Source organism: Pagrus major, chromosome 16 (assembly GCF_040436345.1).
Source record: "Pagrus major chromosome 16, Pma_NU_1.0".
In the NCBI taxonomy this organism is placed as follows: domain Eukaryota; kingdom Metazoa; phylum Chordata; class Actinopteri; order Spariformes; family Sparidae; genus Pagrus; species Pagrus major.
The window spans coordinates 3,270,292-3,294,727 of record NC_133230.1 but is presented as its reverse complement, the minus strand read 5'-3'; the positions used below and the strand labels follow the sequence as shown (position 1 = coordinate 3,294,727).

Here is a 24,436-nt window from a genome sequence, read left to right as displayed (position 1 = left end):
ACCAAAAGGGAAATCGCTCAGCTTAACCGAAGCTGGCGTCTCATTCTCAGAGCAGTGAGAAGGAGAACGAAGGACAGTTTGTTCAAAGCGAGAGGACAGATGCAGAATTAAAAGTGTCTCCTTTACTTTCAGGATTGCTGAGCAGATCTTTGTAAGCACCGAACTAGAGGTCAGGCAAAAGAATGATGTTCTCCCTGGATACAGATGCTGTCTTGTGATATACGTCTTTCAACAAAACAAAGCAAGGCGAGAATGAGCAGGAATGAGACAAAGGAGAGCAACGTACGCCGAATAAGTCAGAACTGACATTTCAATACGAAGAACAGGTTAAAAAATAGTCTTATGTTTGTGCAAACTGTAATTTCTTGATTATTCCTATTGAATTATTTAAAATTTAACTTAATGGCCTAAATTAGAGAAGCAGAATGATTTTAAGCAACACTTAAATAAAGAGGTGTGCATGCAGCTGTAGGAACTGATACATGTTGACTAAAGACGAGCTGCAATCGTTAGCTGGAGACCAGCTCATGAAGTTTCAGCATTAGCCTACGCTAGCTAACTAAAGCTAATAAAACCTGGTAACAACTGTCATCATTTTAGATGATAAAAATTAGCAGCCATCATCTGTTTCAAGTGCTAAATCTGTCACTATTAATGTTGTAAGCTGAGCGAAAATGAAAAGCTTTACCGAGCGTAGCAACTTTAAGTGTTTGTCCTTTATTCTGCTGCCTTTAAAACCAGTGACTCATGGGAACGACCTTGAGTAAAAACCTCAGTTTAGTGTTTGACTGCTCTGTAACTGAGTAGGACACAGATATCATACACTTTTATTTTGAAAGTAAAAATTTCAATGAAGTATTTCACTGCAGGGAAGATGGTCTTTTAATAAAACTGGGCTGTCCCTCTCACCATCTGACTTCTATACTCTTTGTGTACGTGGAGGCAGGCGTGCAAAAGTGTAGAAGTACGTTCGGTAATTCAAACAACAACCCGAGGGCATTCATCATTTGCAATACTACCCACGTGGTAATAATACAAATTAGGTGGAAAATCTGCAAAGTATCGTGAAGAAGAAGAAAAAAAAATGGCCATCTGTTGGAGCACAAGTAGAATCAGCTTTTTAATGAAGAAACACATTTGTTTAATTATTACTGAATCTGTTTTGTCACGGTGATTGATGACCTTTGACCTACCTTTTCTCTGATCTCCAGCGCTCTCTTGCACAGAGGCTCTGCTTCCTTGTACTTCCCTCTCTTCCCATACAGGACAGCCAGGTTATTGAGGGTGGCAGCGACCTGACGGGAACACAAACACATTCATCATACATCACATATGTCAAACCTGGCATCTTTACACGTGTGTGCAACCGCAAGACTCCACCACAGCGACTCAGTGCCTTGATCTGGTGAGAGAGTGATTCATGAGGAGGAAGACGATGTGTGGAAACAGGAAGTGATTATAGTGGGCTGTAATTTGATCCCAATCATGAATGATGAATCTCCAGCAACACGTGCAGTCAGGAAGAGGGAGGTGCCTGGAGGTCACCTCTGATCTCTGATTCAGACAGGCTCTGGTGACCATGTGGATAGAGTGGGAGGAAAGGAGGGAGGGCAGAGGGGTGAGGTGACTGGTGGAGGGGGAGCTCATTCAGAAAGGCAGAGTGGAGCAGTGACAGAAGGAAGGGAGTGGAAGGAGAATAAAACTGGGCAAATTCTGAAAGATGACGACTATTCTTCACAGACTCAAATATCAAGAATATTATAAAAAAGTCTTCTCTTTCATGTTTCCAAGACATATGGCTACAGACCATACAGCTACAGATGTGTGGCTACAAAGTATATAATCGATTACAGCTTAAAATCTTCTGGTAGCAGAAACACCTCACAGCTTCTTAACCAGGCGTCTGTGGACCTACCACTTTTACACAAAAATGAACTCGCACTCGTACTCAATGCTGTAAAGTTGTTTGTTAAGTCCAAAACTAGTTTACAAGTCTATAAACAGAACAGCTCTGGTCCAGATCACACAGGCCGTCACCCTCCTCCCGGTTTTGTCTGTCAACTCCGAGTGGATTCCCCAGGAGGACCCCGCTTCTAGACTCGAGAGGCAGGTACTTCAAAGTGCTCTGCGATGCGTAGGCGGAGACCACAATCAGAAGCTCCTCGTCTCTGACCCTCGTCTTCTCTGGGGAGAGCTCCAACACGGCAACAATCAGCTAAGTGTTTCCATGCGTGCCTGTTGCCTGTCACAGTGGAAAGACTACATCCTTCAGGATTTCGGTTCAATAAGATGAGTTTAACTAACTTCTGCCCGTTCCCGACCAGAGAGGTAACAATGCACATTCCCAAAAGCCAGTTTTCATGGCCAAGAGTCACCATGCCGAGGCCCAACCTTCACCTGCCACCCAGCTGGCCAAGTTCCAGACCAACCGATCAGCCATTATGCGAAGATGATATGTGTTGGTACATGCCATGCATGACCGTGGGTGTAGACCGAAGTCCAGCAAGTCTAAACCTGAATTCAAGAATTCAAGATAATATTTCTCTATGAATACCTTCTCTCATAGATTTGGAAACGGCTCAAATTTTGAATACCGAACGTACCAAAACAAGGCGAACGCCAAAAAGACAGGAGAGGAGATGGAGAGATTATGAAAATAGGAGGAAAAAACCAAGAGGCAGAGACCTGGATTTAAAATGACAAATTCGGTGAAAGGTAATCAGTGAATCAGTGTCAGGTAACTTGCTATAATCTTGCCAAAACTATGATTTTCTGAGGACAAATCACTGGAAAAATAAATCACTTCCTTGTGGAAAAGAAGGATCAGGTGGGAGGGGAGGAGTGGGCAGGGCTAACCTCAGTTTCACAAAGTGGAGGGTGACGGAGGTCCAGAGAGTGGAGACGCAGGCCTGCTGAGGTTAACACAGTTAGTCGACCTGCTGTATGTTTACAGTCACACTGACAAACAGACTGAGTCAATTATTTATGAAATCTACTGCGATCGATGGTCACAGTCTTTGATAAATACATTACGGCTGTTTAGGAGAAATGTGTTTAGGTAAATGTATAAGAACAGCCAACATTTCCCAGGAGGCTTTAGGGTTTGATGCATTATTGTCCTCCAGTGGAAAAGCATCAAAACTTTGTATCAGCAGTTCATAAGTTTTTGTTTTCTTGTAGATAAATACCTCACCCAACCTTATCTCCTGAGTATAAACCAGTAAAAGCTCCTGTTATTTATTCTTTCAAACTCAATTATTAAAAGACAAAACACCATTTTACAAGGAGTAAATTAGATCTCGGAACTCTACTTGACAACTCTTTAACTCACCGGTCGCTTCATTGGCGTTTTAATGATGATAAATGCCTCGAAGGTGTAATTCAAACACTACTTTAGCTGCACTGTTATTACGGCTGTCTGTGTTATTATTTGTATTACCCGAAGGAGAAAGGGTAAAATGGTTTTAAAATAATTTTATTGATCCCTGAGGGTGAACCAGGACACTGCAGCAGCCAAACATAGGTGTAGAGCAAAGAGCAAAGGGTAACAACAGTGTGAGAACATAGAAAAACAAAATTATGGTAGATTTGACTCTTATTTACAGCAATAAAAGCACTAACTCAGGTCAAAGTGTTTATTAAACCACATCCAGTCATCCATCTTTATTGTTCTATAAAAAGGAGCGGCTCTCCATTTTAGGAAATACATTCATTGGTTTTCTTGCCGAGAATGAAACAAAAAAATCAATACCACTCTGATATCTGTATGGTAAATATGAAGCTATGAAGCAGAAGTACTGCACTTTAACATTTTTAAATCAAAGTATTAATACCACAATGTGTAAATACAAGTAAAAGTTCTGCGTTACAAGAACTTATTGCACAAAATGGCCTTCTTATTAATATATGTCATATGAATGGATTATTATTGACGCATTTATGTGTCCATCACTTTTGTATTGCAGCTGGCATTTTTATTTACTTTATATACTGCTGGGTAGATGAATCTATAATAATACATCATATATATTATGAGTTGATTTATACTTTGTACTAATAATTCAACCGCAAAGTAACAAGAAATGTGGTAGAGTAGAAGTATAAAATAGCATATAATGGATACACAACATCTATGTTACGTTAGATTTTGTTGGGATACAGGAGAACACATCTCTCTGATATAGATAAGATTAATTATAGCAGCGTCACCAAAAGAATATTGTCCAACAGTGCAGTGCCATAAAAACAGAGCACAACTGAATAACTTTGAAAACTCAGACAAAGATGTACTCACAGCTGGATGGTCCCTGCCCAGAGTCTTCTCCCTGATGGCCAGAGCATCATTCAGCAGGTTGGCTGCCTCCTTGTATTTGTTCTGATCCCTGACAAGACAGAAGCAAACAGAGTCAGACAGAAAAACACAAACACAGATGGGCAGAATAACAGACAAGCACACAAAGAAAAGAAACATAAAGCATGCCAACAATTTCCACTAACGGCTCATTATTTTCAGGTGACACGGTCCGAATAGCTTTGCGGCAGTTCCCACAGTCGATGCAACAGTCTGCTGACAACAAGTCGACCCGGTCTCTCATTCCTTCAGAGGAGCCAAACCAAAAAACAGCACTGACTTTTCAATGGAGAAGATTTGTGGACGATCAACCCCTGTAAAGTACTCGTCCAGCTCTTGTGTGCCCTTCTTTTGTTCTTTTCTCTCGAGCTGGGAAATTAACGCTTCCCCACTTCTGTTACTGTACTGTAAATCTTCGGTTGTGTCCGCCATGTTTGCTATGCTGCACTTCTGACGTGGAAAGGCATCCAAGCTATCTTTTGGAGGTCTCATAGAGGCCTGTCGCACAATGCTTTGAGGGTTGCTACCAAAGATTTCAAGGGGACATGCCTCTTTGCTGTGAGGCTGACAGAAAGACAACATGCCATAGCTGTTACCACATCTTTTTGCAGGATCCTGACAGGACACCAACAAGGTTAAAAACATTCCTTTCACCGATAACTACCAAACACTAACCCAGCGTTCACTTTAAAGACTTCATTTTGAAATACTGGGAGGGCTTGTAAAACAGTCAGAGTGGCTGTGACTTCAAGGATTTACAAGCTAGTGAAGGTTTTTGTTTTCACGGTGCTGCCAGTGTGATGTAAGAAACATTAGACCGAACACTGACTGCTGTTTTAGGCGTTTAATATTTTGCGTCATAGGAAAATTAGCAAATCTATACCATACTACATATCAAACATCCATTTCAAATTACATTATTATACTCTCCCTATTTTGGACCCCAAGATAAAAGATTTGATATACCAACCTGTAAACGAGGGCGAGGATATTGAGCATGGTGGCCACATCTGGGTGATCATGTCCGGAGGTCTTCTCCAGGTCTTCCAGGGCCTGTTTGCAGAGGGGCACAGCCACCTCGTATCTGCCCTGGGAGGCGTACTGGATCACCAGGTTGTGGAGGGTCCTCAGACGGGCCGGGATCTCGTAGCCTCCCTGCTGAGCAGCAGCTGCTGCAGCACTGCCGTGGCTCGGCTGGACTGGAGACACAAGAAGCAGAGAAAAGATCAGAAACAGGTCCGAAAAGAAGTTTATATTTGACTCATTGAGAATGTTTTATTTATTAGTATTATTAGTAGTAGTAGTAGTACTATCATTATAAGAAACAGTGAGATGTTCCTTTAAAGAATAAAAAGTTAGAGTCAGTATTATGAGTCCTGTGTGAACCCAAAGTACCCACAACTTTAGTCTCATAAATCACTTTTCAAAGAACTAAAAAGGTTCCTTCAGCGTGCCGTCTGTGTTTCTACTGTAGTCTAGAGACCCACAAAGAAAATGCTGAAATCTGAAAAATTTACAGCTCTTTTTTACACATCAATTTATGTGCACAACTAAACAATAAGCAGGCCTGAACTTCATCGTCAGTCCATCAGTCGTAAACTTTCTCTGTAACTCTATTTTAATGTGTCTAAGCACACTAAACATAAAACAAACTGGTGTGGTTTGCTGGCTGCGGTCTGCATCTGCAGTTATTAAAAAAAGTAGTGTCTGAAGTAAAATGCTACTACCAGAGCTCCTGTTCTTTTAAAAGTACTATCACCCTTCTGCCCCCGAGCAGGGACTTTTGTCATGTAAAAATATTTCCTTGAAACTTAATTTAGACCCTGCTCCCTGCGGTGAAAATGCACTGAGTTCCTCTAAAGGTTCCTTGTTCTTGGTAAAAGCTCTAGCAGTGGAAATGCAGCCAATAGTCTTGATATATGATCGTGTCTGTTACTGCTGATTAATTTCTCAAACAACCAATTGTTGGTTCTGTGAAATGTAAAAACTAAATGTGAAAAATGGCCGAGATGTTGACTTTAATATGCTCATTTTGTCTGAGCAGCAGCCCAAAACTAAAAAAATACTGAGAGGTTGGAAATAAGATGTTTTAAAAATAGTTGGTAATACTTTCTAAGGTTACTTTAGTTATCTGCACCTAAAATACTTCAGCAATCCGACAACGTTAAACACGTGTCCTTAGTGTCTAAAAATATGCATGTTACAAACTGACTTATTGTTTTATATATTTTAAGATGAGTCGACTCAGATATCTTCAGACTATCACAGACTGTCTCCTGCTTCGTTTTAACAATACTCTGAAGCTGTTAATTATTTGGCTCAAAGCTGAAACCACAAACGATCAAACACTGGCAGGCTGTTAACATATGGCCTAAAAACAAGATTATTCACACATAAACAATGTCCTCATTCTGCTACGATGCACAGCAAACGCGCTGCCTTCTGTGTGATACGTGTAACGGGGTCAGGAGGACGTGACGGGAATGTCTCTCATGACATGCAGCCTGACTGTCTGTCTTTCAGCCTGTCTCTATGTATGTGTGTAAGAATGTATGAATGTGTGTCTGAGTGAGAGGTCAGGAAACCACCTGATTGGGTTTCTCATTAAGAGGCAGCAGCTCTATATTTACTCTGAAGGAGAGTCGCTGGGGTCTGGAGGAGGAACCGCCTACTGCAGTCATAACATCGACCAAAGTGAAGAGTCCAAGTGGTACCAGGTGTTCAGAACCACTCGCACCACAGCAGCCCGTCTCTACCGATGCTCGCTCATGGCAGAGGAAGTATTGTAACTTTAATACCAAGAGGGTTTTATTTATTTTTATGTGAAGCACTCAGTTGTGTAATTTCATAATTGTAAAGCACTCTGAGCTTGTATCTATTTTTATGTATGTGCTATACAAATAGAAGTTTATTTCTATTATTAGTATTAAAACAAACATACACGTGGCATCTTCTGTACAACTGTCCACCCTTCACCATCTGCGAAACAGCAAGTCAATTCTTCTTTATCCGGACATACAGAGGATGTTCTTGCGGTTTTGTATTGATTAATCTGTCTATTGGTTCCTGATTCGAATAATATTAATGAAGCATAATCAATAATAAAGGCATATAATAAATGTGGGTTTAATTGACAAAACGCAGGTGTGAATGTGTAAGTTTCACCAGATACCGATAGTGAAGAGATGACAAGAAACAAGGGGGAGAGAAAGATGCAACAGAAGTCCCCAGCTGAATTCGAACCAGGCACATTGCGCTTCACGGTCGACCACAAGGTCAGTTCAACAGCCTCGGGGGATACTTGTGAGGCCAACAAGCCATCAAGTTGCATAATGGAAATGTAGGACGCATCAAAAATCTTTGTGGAGGTCCTACATTAAATCCCTGGAAAATCCCTTTAATGAATTCTGCAGGTTCAACTGAAACTGCATCCAATTTGTCCAATTCATTAACAGGACACTAAATCTTTAAGACTCACTGTGGCTAACAGAGTAAGCTAAATGACTGAAATGTAAATATTTGTACATAAGAATCAGCGTATATGAGCCTGAGGCTAATTTAAATAAAGGCAGAGCTGTCATCACCGACCACTATTATCTCCTTCCTGCTGACAGCAATTTACCAAAACCCCAAAAGCTTTTCGAGCAGTCTAAATAAGGTTGAAGAGGAAAAAGACATCTAATCTACTCCAGCGTTACAAACAAACACACACACAGAGTCACAGGCAGCTCTGTTTTACACTGAGGGAGGATTAATGCCACTGGAAGCTGCATTCGATGATGTGTTCCTTCTCCGTGCACCGGCAGATCCTAAACACATCCCATTTCTGCATTCAGTTCTTTAAATCCAACCTCCTCATTCATTCAGGGCACACGTGACTTTTACCACAGCCGTGATTTTGAGTAATTTGGTGTATTTACATGAGGGAGGGGAGAGATTTAATCTTTCTTCCGCAGTACTTTGGAAACATGAAACAAATAAACTACTACGAACCTCCAGGCTAATGAATCCTTCAGGGTTTGTATATACCATCATCTAACGTAGCTACTTGACTGTATTGACTGTAAGCACTGATGTAGATGTGAGCAGGGATATGTGGGTGTGTGCAGAGAGTAACAATAAGTGTCTGGGACATGTCTGTATGTAAATGGGTGTGGGTTCATAATTACTGCATCGCAACATGAATATTTAAACAGTGTTTATCTCAAACCTCACTTACAATTACAACGAGTTCATGTTCAAGTGCCGTAAACCACCAACCGATTCCACATTAATCTTTTAATCCTGGAAACACTGAAAATCTGACAAATTTAGGCAACGAAAGACAAATTAAACCAGAGGTGTTGATGCAGTGACAGAGCATAATTTGGAGATTACAACCTTGTTGACTTTCCTGCCTCGACTGAGAGAGTTACAGCGTTATGTTGCAAGATTGCCCTCTTGCATGGACTTGGAAATATTTGGCTAATCTTAATCGTATATGTGGGGACATGAGGCAGAGTTATGTGTCGAGATGGGTCACACAGATACTGGCATTGAAAAGATGCACTTTTTTTATATTGAAGACTTTTTTTTTAATAAAAAGGACGTTAGATTTATGTGACTGCTTGTATGAAATGATGAACTCATGTTGCTGTTCGGGAGCAGAATATTATGATGTCACAGTGAAATTGAACTTCGATCTTTTGGATATAAAACGTCATCACTTTGTCATTTTATCCTATCAGATATTTGTGTAAAAAAAATCTGTCATACTTATAATATGAATTGTTGAATCTTTGACAGGTGAATCGTAATCCGATTGTGAGGCCAGTGATCTATAATCACTTCTTCATACGGATATCAATAACGTGTTAACTGATGCCCATTTTTCCCCAAATAACTGCCCTACTCTTTGGTATAGACAAACTCAAGTTTATGCCTCAAACCTCAACAAAATAAATACAATAAAGATGAAAAAATCTTTCTATTTTCTCTGTTTTCCAGGTCTAATTTGATATCTATCACACTGACGTGATTATCTTAATAACTCAGGGAAGAAATGTCACATAATTTTATTGTTTTTAATCATTATGCAGTACTGACCTCTAAAGTGACACCTCTTTTATAGAGATTTATGCTGTAGAAAGTCAATCTTACGCTCCCCCCAACCCAATCCCTCCCTCACAGCTATATTCTATTAAAGTCTGCTGTCGAGCCATAATTCATATCCAGCCATGGTGCTGAACACAGCAAAGTCTCTATTAATACTATGAGGGAAAATGCTGAAAATCAGCATAATGAAGTCAGTTTTCCATCAAAAAACATGAAAAAAATGTCGTCCTTAAATTCGACACAGTATCCCAAAAACAACCTGCTCTGCTTCCTTTGCTCTACAACCTGCACTGCAGTCAGAATTTGGGCCAAAACTCAGAGGAGTCTGGATCAAAACCTATTTTATACCCATGAAACTCTGAGAGAGGGAAAGTACCACTGGCTATAATATAGCCCACACAAAAACAGTGGCACGGCTGGTTTCTTTGACAGCAAAAAACATACAGGAGGATAAGTTGTTCAATGTAAAAGATAAAAGTGAAACACCAGACATGCTGCCTGAGGAAGAAATGAATTTTGCTGCAAATATGTAGCCGACTTTATTGATTCTTGCTCTTTCTGCCCCTTGAAAGGATACAGCTGGTGATATATTTTAGTTGTTGTCAACAAATCCCCTGAAATAAGAATGCCAATAATGCAAAAGTTTATCTTGCTTCATTGGTTCTCAGCCCGAAGCCTATTGGGTCCTCCTGAGGGCATAACTCTTTAAAAATGGCTTCATTTTTTTAAGAAACCACAGCAATATCATAAAACAGCTGGACACTGTTGTTTTTAATAAATGTCCCACAAGCAGGAGTAAATAGAGCATTTGATGGGGACTTTTTTCCAGCAGTGGTTTGATCCACATTTGGTGCTCTAGTGAATATTTAGGGCAGCAGGATGGTGTGTGTGAGAGTGAGTCAACTCATGAAATCCACAGTATTGACCGGACCTCATATTTGAAAACTCCAAACAAATTTGATTAATATTTCCAGGGCTGCACCTCACAATTGTTTTCATTTCATTATTATAATCTGTGGATTCTTTTCTCGATTAATCAATAAGTTCTTTGGTCTAGAAAATGGTTTCCCAAAGCGCAAGATGACATCCGCAAATATCTTGCTTTGTCCACAACCCAAAGATATTTCTGAAGCTGGAATCAGAAATGAATCAACTATCAAGTTTATTAGTTGACAACTAATCGATTAATCTTCGCAGCTCTAAATATTGAGTTCAGTCTTCGCAGTTTAAAGTTTGGACATTTATTACTTTCATTAAATGTGATCTGCAGGATAAATTTCCATTGTGACCGAACCTCCAGCTGGTAGGTTAAATTAAAGAGTTTCACACAGAGGACTGGAGGGCACAGAGCCGCAGCCTGGCTCACACAGCGATGTGCAGCAGTTGGACTGTGAACCAGTCGGCTGTCTATTCTGTCAGCAATTTAAACTGGCTGACAAACTGGTGCCGGCAGCCAAATGGGAATCACCTTGGTGCAAAAGAGAGTTTAGAAAACTCTCTAGACGCCAACTTTGGGAACAAACTGACTTTCAAACTTCTGGTCTCCCCTGAAAAAAACAACAGTTTGTCAGTTGTCCAAAACAAACTCAAAGCTACTCTATATTTCTTTAAATTTAGTGCTGCAGCTCTTCATCCCTGCCAAATGAGGCTTTTGTTTTATTTGGGTTCACAAAGACAAACAGGGTAAGTCAGAATTATATGCTTTCACTTATTTGCTATGCTATTATGGCACCAAATGTTTAGATCTTAAGCATTTCATTCACATTCAGAGCCAGAAACAACTGTTCATAACAGCATTACTGTGATCTTTTGCTGGACATTATTTCAGCTGACTACGGCCACACAACAAGAACACTCTGTAGAGACGCTGGGACTATATAACACCAATCTGGTTGGGAGGTTTTCTCCCCATTTGGCCTCTGTCCAGCCTGAACTAGGTCCTGACTAATGGGCCTTTACAGCCAACACAGCTTTACTGTCTGGACTACTGAGCTATTGAAAGAGAATCCCATCAAACACTGAGGGAAGGGGTGGACATGAAGAAGAGGAGCCAAGAAAAACTGGGGTGTGCATGTGTGTGAGAGAGAAGAAGAAGAGACGAAGATTTATGACCCTCAAGAGAAACTCTCCACCATATATAACTGTACGTGATATATTCTGACTCAGGGGACACCAGCTGACTCCACTATGGTATATTACATGTTGGTGCGAAGATTGAATTTTTGCTCCAAGAGGAAGAATCAATTCTACAGCAGTGACATTTTCAAAATTGAAGCCACCATCAAAGAAAAAAATATTTAAATATTTCGTCACATATTTCAGCTGTTTCATAACAGATTTCAGGTAACTATCTTTCAGAATAAACAACACTGCAAACTGATCTTTGCTTTAATTTTATCCTTAATCTGGGTTGTTTCATGTCTGTGGTCACGTGACAAGAGCAGCCCGACTATAACATCCACATCCCAAGGCCTTGAACTACTTTTCATATTTGGATCCAGCACAGAAAATGTCCTGAGAGAGGAAGACGAAGGTAGAACACTTACTGCCTGGGGCCTGGTCGTCCTGGTCGTCTGGGAAGAGATCATCCAGAGTTTCTTTACTGGAGTCGGAGTCCTTCTCCTCCTGAGAGGGGAGTGAGGGAGAGGAGGAGGAGGAAAAATAGATGCACTGACTCAGTGTTTTTTCCAGAGTGGTACCAAATACTTATTTATCTGCTGATGCAGTCGTTCTGTAGCCTGGGTGTGTTAAAATACTTGAGATCGTTTATATTGATAACTTTTAAAATTACTCTGATAAGAAGTCCAGGGAAGTGACTTAAAAGCCCAAAATAGAAGGAACCAGTAGGAGAGAAGGTACAACAGGAAATAACTCTTTCAAAGGGAGTGGGAGTTACATGATGAGAGAATTCTGATAATCCTGGAGAGACAAAACAAACTTAACGAGTGGAGACCTGAGAGCTTATTCAGATACTTGACATGAATCAGACAGAAAAGATCTTTTTGTTATTTGATTTATGAGAATTTCAGGAATTTCCTTTATGATATATATAATTTTTTCTGGGCACGACAAGTCAAGTCGAGTTCTTAATTAAGAGACACGAGTCCACATCTCTGAATCTATATTTGTCTATTATTTAAACCATTATTGTGACATTCTCATCAGGAGTGTCGGCTAATAGTTTGGATAATAACCTGTGTGCTTTGAACATGGACACGTAACAGTGAGGTTGTATTTACCCAAGATGGCTTGAATGTGTTGCATTCATGCCATGAATCTTGTTCTCACAATCTGTTCTCACTGGTTAGTCAAAATATATTATATTCGCTGTTGTTGATGACCCAAAGTAATGAACCAAAACAAGTAATCCCTTTCTTCTAAATTTAAAATCGGATTGCTGCGGCACTAAAAATGGAGTCAGCGGCCAACTGTGACTAAACGGATTAACTGATAACAGAATTTTATATTGGCACTGAAAAATAAATTACATCCACTTGATAAAGTTCAGTTTCTCTGTCTTTGTTTTGATATCCTGTCAGTCTGAAGATGTCTGGTCAAACATTAAACACAAGGCTTGATAAGACACTCTGAAGAAGACTCACAGATGGAGACAAGTCCTCGTCGTACTTCTTCAGCTGGTTCATGAACTCCAGGTGCTTCTTCTCCTCCTCCAGCTGGGCCACGCTCTGCTCGCTCTTCTGCAGCTTCTGCTGCGTCCCGGCCAGCTCGTCCCTCAGCCACTGGTTCTCCTGGCAGAGCCGGCGGACCTGAGCCCGCAGCTTCTGCTTCTCCGACTCCACCGAGCTCAGGTGGCTCGACAGCGCCATCATCACCTGGACAGAAAGGGGCGGGTTTTCTTTACACACAAGAATTGCTTCATAGCTCACATCGTTTGGATGCTGGACTTGTTTAATCTACAAGATCTCATATTGATGTAGAGAGGACAGACTGTGCTTTTAATACAAGGAACAAATGACTTCATTACCTTAATACAAAGACATGTTGTAACTGATTTAATGGCTGTGTAATGTGCTAGAACTGCCGGGGAGAAGACTAATCTTCTCTTCGATGCTAAACTGTGCACACTACTGTTATTGTTATTGTGAGAGCACCCACCTAATAGCATATGTTGCAAGGTGAAAAGCTGGGAGGAGTGTAATTAGACAGCCAGTTTGAGGCATACACACATTAGGGCTGTTATGGCAAAATTATGCAGAAAAATATGAATCACTGTACTTCGCCATAACTGCAAGCTATCCAAAAAGCTGAGGGTGGATATTAGAGTCTGCATGGTGCAGTGTTTTGTATATTTAATAGACAAAGCCTGCTGGGAGATGGAGATGAGAGGCTAAAACTTCAACAATGACTCATCAGTGACTCACAGGCAAATCTTTGCCAACTGAACAATGACGTAAACTTCACTGAAAAACCTGCATTTTTAAAATGTCTTATATCTGAGCTGGAAAAGCTTCTCCCTTTGTTTCTGTTCTCTTTGTTCAGGAGGATTTGGAAAATCTTTTCCTCTACATGAGAGGATCTTAGTCTCTGGAAAACACTGATTTTTACAATACTGTATATATTAAACAAGAAGAAAAAAGCAACATGTTGTTTGAACTTATGAGATGACTTAACTCTCGTTATATGCAACACTTCAGCGAGACATACTGCTGTGAACTGAAGCACGAGCCACGCCAGCAGCATTTTTTCTTAACTGTTTCTGGAGGCTTTTTGAAGTCTCTCATGTGTTTCTACTTAAACAAATGTATGAATCCGCACCTGTAACCCCTCTAACGGAGCCTACATGAAAGCGTTATTTCTACATTCCCTGTTTGATAGAAGTCAGCCTGGTGAAGACTGTTTGTCTGCCTGGTGTCCTTAAAGCTCCTCCGGCTCTGAGCTGCTGACATGACGGATGGTCCTGAAGACAGTGGCACCATAACTGGATTGAATGAATTATATCGCTTCAGTAGCTTTTTTGCACGACTGATGTCTCGCATCTGGTGTGAATTTGTGCTGTAAACTGTGGAAATGAAAGCGCTGCAGTGACACAAACTATAACAAAAAAGTTTTACCCATTTTACTGGAGGAGTAAAAACAATACATCAGTTGAAACCAGACCTTCTGAATTATTCTCCCGTTTAATTTTACTGGATGAACCAGACAGGGTGACAGCTACAACCAGTTTTCATGGCTGAAGATGCAGTTTTTCCTCCCAGTCTTTTCAAAATGAACAAATACAAATACTACCAGCAACAGGCTACAAGTTATTTTCGATGGAAGCCAAGAAAATTAAGCTTAAAAATGAAGCTTGACACGGACATGACACGTTACAAATCAAAGTTGTACTGGCCTCAACTTTCAGCAGTGACAAGACGACGATGTAGGTGGCCATTATTGGCCATTTTGTAACTCTGCCCTGCGTATTGTCAGCATGACACTTGACAAAAAAGTAGCTGGATCTGTGCTGAAACTCTTACTAAAAACCTTGAGATTCCCACCATCTTCTAGTCTCATAGTTTTTCACATTACACACAACATTAGATGTTAACGGCAGCTGAAGCCAAGGCTACTCGGGATTTCTTTGTTTAGATTCTCAGGTGGTCATGAAGTTATTACATCAATCTAGACCTTGGATAGTTTGTTGTAGCTATTAAAAAGATAAATGCATACAAAAGAATGTCTTGTAGCCTCAATCTGTTGGATATTCAGTACAGATGAGCCTCTACATAACAGAACAGCCCTGATATTTGAGTTGATAATGATTCACCAGTGATTTAGAGGCTATGTAGACAGACGTACCTGTGCCTCGCTCAGCCCGAGCTCCAGCATCTCCAGGGACTTGCGGATCATGTGGGACTTCTCCTCCACCAGGACGCCCTCCTCATCCTGCTTCAGGCAGCGCAGCGTGCCCAGCAGGCCATCCAGGATGGAGTGGTGCTCCTGCTTCAGGGCCTCCAGCCCCTGGATCACCTGCTTGGTCCGGGAGATGATCTCATCCTGGGACAGCTTCTCTCCGGGGTCCTCCTCCTCCTTCACGCACACCATGGTGGACATGTCCTCACGCATCCTGCACATTTAACAACAGGGAAAAGGAGAGTTAATGTCAAACTGATGTAGAAGTTCTTTGTAGTAAATTACGTTGTTTTATATAGCAATGAAAATTAATCTGATATGGATATCCTCATAAAACTTAAGGGTACAAATTATAGCAAGAGGGCAAAAATGTTCTAGATCCTGACAAAGACAAGCTTGTTGTCATCTAAAGACTTTAAACATTTGTTTCCAATCGTCTTGTGACTTCTATGCTTGTTTAGTTCTGACGAACGTTCTTGAGCTTCACCGGGAACGTGAGAAATATTGATTAATATAGATAAATCATTAATGGGCGAACATGTAACCTTCAGATGTTTCTATCAGAGTTGTATCCTCCTGAACTTTTCTTGTCTCATGGCTACAACATGGCCTTTAACAGCCCCGTCAGTGATTCAGCTCCCTTTACGATCAATACTCTGCTCAGAGGGAGAAACAACAATGGCTTAAACAAAAGGTTAGACCCATGTGTTTGTTGCTAGACATTTATTGGTTCAGATTAAGACGATTAATAAGAAATGCTCCTGCTTCTCTCTCCAACTACACTCAAGGTGCCTTTCAGAGAGTCTGACTGCTTTGCTCTTAAAGCTCAGTACCATGTTAGAGCAGCAGAAAAGGGTGGATAAACAAAGGTTAAATATAGTGCATCCATTTGTAAAATGCTCTAAAATCTGAGGAGTCATCACTTAAGACGCTTTAAATAAAGACGGGCACTTTGGTGGAGCTGTGATGAAAGTATAAACCAAACCGCAGACGTTAAACCTGCTGCCTGCTGACAGCTCAAATCCACATCTGAGGCCTGTGAGCTGTGTGGTTCAGAGATAACGACAGATATGAGGTGAGGAAACTCTGAAGAGGCTGGCAGAAAAAAAAAACTGAATTGTTTTAAAGAAACAGTTCACCCAGAAAATGAACAACAGCCATTATCTCCTCATCCCCATGCTGATGAAAAGTCAGGTGAAGTTTCATAGTCCACAAAACATTTCTGGAGCTTCACAGCCAAACAGTGTAGGAGCATTCTCCTCAACAACTGAAGTAACTGGGTTTAAAACTTTAAAAACAACCGATATTTTGCCATATTAATCCCCCACTGCAGGACAAAATACTGTCCAGTAAGGTAAAGCCAGCCTATTCATATGCATGATTACAGTATCTCCAACCATAATCATCTTCTTAGTGTTGAAATAATGCAGTCATAGCACTTAATCAGATCCTGAATGAGCCTTGGCGATTAAAGAGGAAGACTATTAGGTGTAGGAGGTAGAAACAGATGTTATTATTATGCACATATTAGCTGGAGGCTGCAGGTTAACATCTGTTCCTCTGACACCGACCTCCCTCAACACATTTCCAATGAACTATTTCCCACCTTATCCAGTCTTTCTTTGCTTTGTATTCATTACACACACACACAAACTTAAGAGGATTATGACTGAGCGCTTCGGCAGCACTTGTAGCGAGCTGCCTAATAAATCTGTGCGAGCACGTCAAACTGAAACTGCAAACAGTCTCTCGGCTGAATAATTATAGAAACACTGGCTAGAGTTATGTTTCGCTGCATGGCTCTGTGGAAAATACAGAAATGAAACAACTCCTGGGTGTGACTGAACCAGCGTTCGTCTCATCCTTTATGTCGCAATGACACAATGAGTTGATCCAGCTTGCCCACCTCAGTATGAACGCTGCTATGGCACCAGGTGAAAACAGCAGCGTCGTCCTCGACTGCCTCGGATTTCACATTTCAGTTCAAAGGTGGATGACAAAAAAAAACAACAATAGCTGAGCAGACGAGGCAGACGGAGGAAGAGCTACAGCCCTGATCGCTCCATGTGACTCAGCAACCAGCCTGCAGCCTATCAGCTGACAGCTGGGCAGGAAACCAACGCTGTGGAGGAGGAGGCAGAAAACAGCAGCTCCAGGTGAGCTGAGCTCTGCAGCACGAGAGGGAACCTTCAGCAAAAACACATAATATTATATCAATCTTCTCCTGGTGAGCCCAACTACATTTTAGGAGAATTTCCTCGTATTGTTGACAAACTGCCAAGAGATCATCATAATAATACATACTGTATGTATCTGAGAGGACATTTCAACAGCCACAACCCAACATTTACATTTCTACTAGAGCTGCGACAGCCGATTAGTCTATCGACAGTTATTTTGCTAATCAATTAAATCATTTCAGTCATTTCTTTAAGTGGAAATGTCAAATATTTGCTGGTTCCAGCTTCTTAAATGTGACGATTTGCTGCTTTTCTTTGGGTTTTGGACTGTTAGTCGGACAAAAGAAACAATTTGAAGATGTAATTTTGGGCTTAATTTCTTTTTTTTTTTGATTATGTTGCAGACAGCAGATGGGTTTCTTCAAAAGTGAAAAGCAGGAAACATCTTACTACCGTGGCCAGTCTATCTAATCTATCAGCTAATTATGATGCACATCATGTCAGTAAATGCCAGTTTTTCCTTCAAATCTGTTCAACTTCCAGCCCCTCGCTGCTGTTTAGGAGCTGAAAAACTGTGATTACACATAACTTCACTAAAACACACATTCTTTAAGATGCAAGTATCTAAATGAAAGTTGTTGTACATTCGCTGGGAAGTTGATCCTTCAAAAGGGCCCAGCAGTGACTCAGGGAATGAGTCTGCATTATACCAACAACACAGAGCAAGGTCAATTTCCAACAACTGGAAAGACCCCAAACAACGAACGACGAGTCAGACGACGACCATCCCTGCCGGCTGTGTAACACAGAAGTGAAAGTGACAGCACGAGCCTTTCTTCCTGCTGTGATCTAACCATCTTTTATTTCTGGCATCACATGAGTCTCAGAGCACAAAGACCCACAGGGAAAGTCAGAGAAAACTATTTCTGATGTTAACTTTTGAAATGTAAATAGCTGGCTTGAAGCTGAGCGCCCGAGGGACACTGCAGCTTTTTATATATCAGCAGGTTAAAGCAGTGATATAAGGCGATGGGGAGGCTGAGGATAAAATGTGGTGGAGGGGTAGGGGTATGGAGGGTTGTGTGTTGGGACCAATGAAGAAGAGGAACAGTAAGTGCTTGCTCTGGGCTTCATGTATGAGGATGAGGCTGGCAGCAGGAAGAGCAGCGCTGTGAAGAACGGTCTTAGTCAGCGATGTGTGAGCTGATGAGAGCTGTGAGTCACATCCACATTAAAAGAGAGAGAAAGTCTGAGACGGCACAAGTCACATCTACTGGACAGTTTTTAAACTAAAATTACCCACAAAATACTCATTATATACGTTTGTGTGGCTGCTTTCCATCCATTTGCTGCTCTACTAAATTATCTGCTTCTCGTGGCAATAAGATAAGCGATAACTTCACATTTTTGTATTTTAAAAACAAGTTCATAACCTTTGGTTTATGCACACCTGAGGGTAAGAAAGGCTGAGACGTAGCGAGCAAAGATAGACGATCTAATACTCTGTAGGTTTAATGAGATCTTGTGGTAAAAACTCGTAGACTTTTTCTCTCCTCTCGCAACCCTTGAGGAACATGAATTGCAAATTTCAATCATGTTGTCTTCCTGTAAGCAGCTATGAGCGCTGAGCATAAAGACAGACGGAGAGAAAAAGTCAGTTGAAAAAATGCAGAAGTATAACGCAATACTTTCAAAGATTCACAACTTGCAGTAACAGATTTTTTTTGGGCCAATTGGGAACGCCGTAAAAGAAGCTGTGAACGCTGACATATCAAATTTTAAGTTGAAGTCTAGTATTCACTTTCCTTTTAGCTCCATTTTTGTTTGTACTACTACTCATGGCCGACACCGATAAGATAACCGATAATGGCACTTTCTCGTATTTATCAAAGCTTTTATGATGAAAACTGCTGCAGAAAACGACCCTGATGAGAGCAGTGAAAGTGAACAAAACCGTAAAGCTGCCGTCCAGAATGAAACAACAATGAGCTGAAAGAAATGCTGTAAAAACTCTGTAGAGCTGAAGGTCAAGTCCAGTTATCCACCGTTAATATAAACACTGATTACAGCCGAGTAAATGATCAAGGCTGTTCACGTATATCTTCTTCTGCTACTTTTGCACTTTGTGATCTTGATTTCATAATTCCTGCAAAACGTCAGTCTTGCTACTAACTACTACTACTAAGCCGTTACTATTACTGTCTCATGTGACGACATTAGCTATAAGCTTCAGAGACCGAGAGAAGGGTTAACAAATCAGGCAGTCACGAGACATGACACTGCACGGCTGAACCACGGGAAATGACAAGTAAGACTGGTATCAATAACAAACAGATTTGCTCTTCTGTGTCTGGACATCGAGACCTGCTGGCAACAGGACAGAAATGTTCTGGAGGCTGAACACAAGTCGAAAATTATTCTGTATGAATGAATGTGCTGCTGTTATGAACTATGTGTCACCTCCTGAAATGAGTTGCAGGCTCACTTCTGGTAAGTCCTCACATGACAAGAGCACCAATGAGTTTATTATTTCCATGAGTGGGCCTCGGAGGGAGAGATTAAATTTATCACTCGAATCACTGAAGTAGTTTAAGACGTTCTGATCTACAGAGACAGTAGTGACGCTGCTCTTTGCTGCAGCACCCAGCAGGCTGAAAGATACAGAGAGAAGATAACTGGATTCATTTCTTTAACAGACGCCGGCTTTGATTTAGAAACTTGCTTCTGACTCTCCATAGATTGAGCTTCAGGTTTTGAGTGTGTGTTTAAACTACACAAGTTCCTCCTGATATTACACGAGCCATTTCTGTGCCTCTCTAGATATTTGACGAGATTACATCAAGCTAAGCTAACACAGTCTAAGAAAGCTGCGCTGCAATACATCCTCCATTCATGCATATCACAATGTTCAGTTCTTGATGTTTATTCAACTTTATGATCAGTTTGCAGGATGTATGCGTACGTATGATGCCTGCCTCATATATCCTGCATCCATCAGTCCTCAGAAAATTATCACTTTGCACAAAAACTGAGATACTTAAGGACCTTAGTGTGCTGTATTACAGTTTGAGTCTTATATTGTTCTGTCAGTATTTTCTTGAACGTATTTATAGTTGAATTTGTGTTTGTACTGTCTTTTGCACATCATTTGTTGTCGAGTTTTACGTATCTTAAAGACCCATCTAGGGACGGGCATTGCAAATTAGCTTAGGACTAAAAATGCTGTTGTGTGTTTCATCAATCTATGCTACATACTTGTCCCTATATAAATAAACTTTAAATAACTTAAGGGAGGATTTATTGCACAGATACTATATTAGACTATTCATTGTAGCTGTCTCATCCCAATAAGATGGCAACTAAATTGATTTCAAAGAATTATTTCCTTTACTGCACCTACTGTCTGTATGCTGTGGCATGATTTGGATGCCGCTTGAGGCTCTTTCTAATTTAAGCGCAACCAATAAATCAGCCTGCTGTATATATCGATTACTATATTGCATATATATCAGCGCAGCCTGGCAAGAGGTTGTGACAAGAAATTACAGCACAGAGATGCGGAAAGATGTCTAAGATGCTTTAGAAACAATATGCTTATTACAGGATGAGGACATTTAAAGAGTCCTTATAAAAAAATAACTGTTTAATTCTTGTGTTTCCATTAAAAAGCTGAATATTAATGTACTGTATCTGCAGTCAGTGTCAGGTGGTTTACCTGCAAAAAAGCTTTCTGCGCTTCTCAGCGGCATTAGAGCAAAATCTTCTGTGACAAGACATAATTATCACTTCCCACCAACACACCAAACCCTGTGGGATCTGTGAGCCAACAACAAGCCGTCCCTGGAGAGCAGAGGGGTGTTATCCTGGAGGAGGAGCCCTGCTGCAGGTTGTCATGTACCTTTAACAGTAAAGACTGCAGGGCTGGGTAAACAAAACCTCACACAGAGAAAATCTCAGGAATAATTATGTGTATTCCTGAGATTTCTCTCATGATTTAGGAGACAGAGATTTGTGTCCTTAAATCTCAAGATATTCATAGACACCTCTGAGGCTTTCTGGTCTTCAGATCCCAGCTGTGAGTCCCACAGAGATCCACTGTCCCTCTGAGAGCAACACAGGCAGCTTTCACAGCTCCCAGCCCCGCTGTGAATATCAATGAAAGGACAGCTAGCTAACCATCACATGACAAATCCAACATCCTCGCTTCTTCAGCGGCCAACAAGTGCATCTTTGCCCCGGCTGACAGGCATGTTTTAGCCCTCGCAGTTCCTGCTGCTTCGTCCACAAAACGGATTAACCTGAAGAACCAGTTGGGTAAATGCCTTCCTGTCACGGTGCTAACTGTGAGCTAGCACTCCCAGTGACATTTAACGCGCTTGCTGCGTCTAATTCCTGCAATTAACGTAAACACCAACACATCACACGGAGGATTACGCTTTTAAAAACACGACTGCCCCTCAGTAATTAACGTTTAAATTCAAATAAGCCCCGTTTGATGACATGACACTCGAGTAAACACGAGGATATCATTAAGTGGGTTAATTAGCTAATTCCAAGAAATACACGGCGCCATTCTTACCGTTCTCTAGGACATCCGTCGCCAATGTAGCCGGACTGTAAGCACGTCTTTTTTCTTTAAAAAGATCAGGGGCGTTGCTCCTTTATCCGACAACGTCTACCGACAAGTGTGATGATAAAAAAAAAACACACACACACAATTTCCGAGCCGCCGACTTGACGCCGCTGGGTTTCACTGCATCGACCGCCGTCCGGTACCGATGACCAGCTAGCTACATAGCTAACCAGCTAGCTGTCACAAGAAAACACTGGCTTTAGTCGGAGCCGCTCAACAGAAGCCATGACAGGAGTCCGCTCCCCTCGCACACTGACCCGAGAGCGGCTTCATGGGGCTGAATTAAAGGTTGACAGCTCGCTGGTCCGCTGGCTGGCTGGCTGGCTGGATGACTGACTGACTGACTGACTGCGCGGTGCGTGAAAATGGCGTTACCCGGCGCCCCCCCCCTCCCCTCCCCGCGCTCCCTCGGTAATGATGTCATCGCTGGCCGGATTAAAGGGGAAGGAAGCTGCGGGGCAAAGATTTATTATGCGTGACACATAAACACTGGAAACAAGAGCTAATACAGGTGGAAAGTAAATAATAATAATAATAATACAAATCTAGTTCTCTACTTGTAATTTACTGGAGGATTATCTGTTATTTAATACTTCTACACCCCTTTATTCCTGAAGAAAATATTGTATTTAAGGATACTTTCAGCCAAAAATGAAAATTCAGTCTTTATCTACTCATCCTCATATGAATGGATGAATGAAAACAAGAACTACTTACTACTGCTGGTACTATTTTGCAGCTTGGTGTTGTATTTTCACAGGTGGAAATGAGTATTTTCTGTTATTTAATACTTCTACACCCCTTTATTCCAGAAGAAACTACTGAATTTTCTACTTTACTACATTTATTTGTTAACTTAAAAGATCATTTCAGCCAAAAATTTAAATTCAGTCTTTATCTACTCATCCTCATATGAACGGATGAATGAAAACAAGAACTACTTACTATTTTGCAGCTTGGTGTTGTATTTTCACAGGTGGAAATGAGTATTTTCTGTTATTTAATACTTGTACACCCCTTTATTCCTGAAGAAAATATTGTATTTTCTACTTTACTACATTTATTTGTTAATTTAAAGGATAAGTTCAGCCAAAAATTTAAATTCAGTCGTTATCTACTCATTGTTATATGAATGGATGAATGAAAACAAGAACTACTTACTATTTTGCAGCTTGGTGTTGTATTTTCACAGGTGGAAAGGAGTATTTTATGTTATTCAATACTTCTACACCCCTTTATTCCTGAAGAAACTATTGTATTTTCTACTTTACTACATTTATTTGTTAACTTAAAGGATCATTTCAGCCAAAAATTTAAATTAAGTCTTTATCTACCCATCCTCATATGAATGGATGAATGAAAACAAGAACTACTTACTATTTTGCAGCTTGGTGCTGTATTTTCACAGGTGGAAAGTAAAATAATAACATTTTTTAAAAAAAAAACTAGTTCTGTAATTGCAGTTTACTTGAGTATTTTCTGTTATTTAATACTTCTACACCCCTTTATTCCAGAAGAAAATATTGTATTTAAGGATACTTTCAGCCAAAAATGAAAATTCAGTCTTTATCTACTCATCCTCATATGAACGGATGAATGAAAACAAGAGCTACTTACTATTTTGCAGCTTGGTGTTGTATTTTCACAGGTGGAAATGAGTATTTTCTGTTATTTAATACTTCTACACCCCTTTATTCCAGAAGAAAATATTGTATTTAAGGATACTTTCAGCCAAAAATGAAAATTCAGTCTTTATCTACTCATCCTCATATGAACGGATGAATGAAAACAAGAGCTACTTACTATTTTGCAGCTTGGTGTTGTATTTTCACAGGTGGAAATGAGTATTTTCTGTTATTTAATACTTCTACACCCCTTTATTCCAGAAGAAAATATTGCATTTTCTACTTTACCACATTTATTTGTTAACTTAAAGGATAATTTCAGCCAGAAATTTAAATTCAGTCGTTATCTACTCATCCCCATATGAAAGGATGAGTGAAAACAAGAACTACTTAGTACTGATGAGACGTTTCTGTAGCCTGGTGCTGTATTTTTACAGGTGGAAAGTAAAAAAATAAAATAAAATAAACTCTTATACTATACTGAAGGGAAATTTTGAGGTACTTGTAATTTACTCGTGTATTTTCTGTTATTTAATACATGTACACCCCTTTATTCCTGAATTTTAAGGATAAGTTCAGCCAAAAATGAATATTCAGTCTTTATCTACTCATCCTCATATGAATGGATGAATGAAAACAAGAACTACTTTGTACTGATGGGACTATTTTGTAGCCTGGTGCTGTTTCAGTTTCTCTTCCA

The 24,436-nt window shown here is 40.5% G+C and overlaps 1 protein-coding gene across 3 annotated transcripts in view; it reads right to left on the bottom strand.

The window, feature by feature from the left end:
* The window catches only part of klc1a (kinesin light chain 1a), a 43,870-nt gene extending 21,420 nt beyond the window's left edge, over nucleotides 1-22,450 (bottom strand). Inside the window, exons 1-7 of one of the 3 annotated variants that reach the window (XM_073484256.1) lie at nucleotides 22,058-22,450; nucleotides 15,245-15,512; nucleotides 13,048-13,278; nucleotides 11,992-12,070; nucleotides 5,322-5,550; nucleotides 4,295-4,382; nucleotides 1,194-1,295 (exon numbers count right to left, since the gene is read on the bottom strand). In XM_073484256.1, coding sequence (XP_073340357.1) covers nucleotides 1,194-1,295; nucleotides 4,295-4,382; nucleotides 5,322-5,550; nucleotides 11,992-12,070; nucleotides 13,048-13,278; nucleotides 15,245-15,511 — 996 coding nt within the window. In that variant the 5' untranslated portion in view covers nucleotide 15,512; nucleotides 22,058-22,450. The remainder of the gene's footprint in view (nucleotides 1-1,193; nucleotides 1,296-4,294; nucleotides 4,383-5,321; nucleotides 5,551-11,991; nucleotides 12,071-13,047; nucleotides 13,279-15,244; nucleotides 15,513-22,057) is intronic. The other 2 variants (XM_073484257.1, XM_073484258.1) reach the window with 2 other exon arrangements.
* Nucleotides 22,451-24,436: the final 1,986 nt, after the last annotated feature.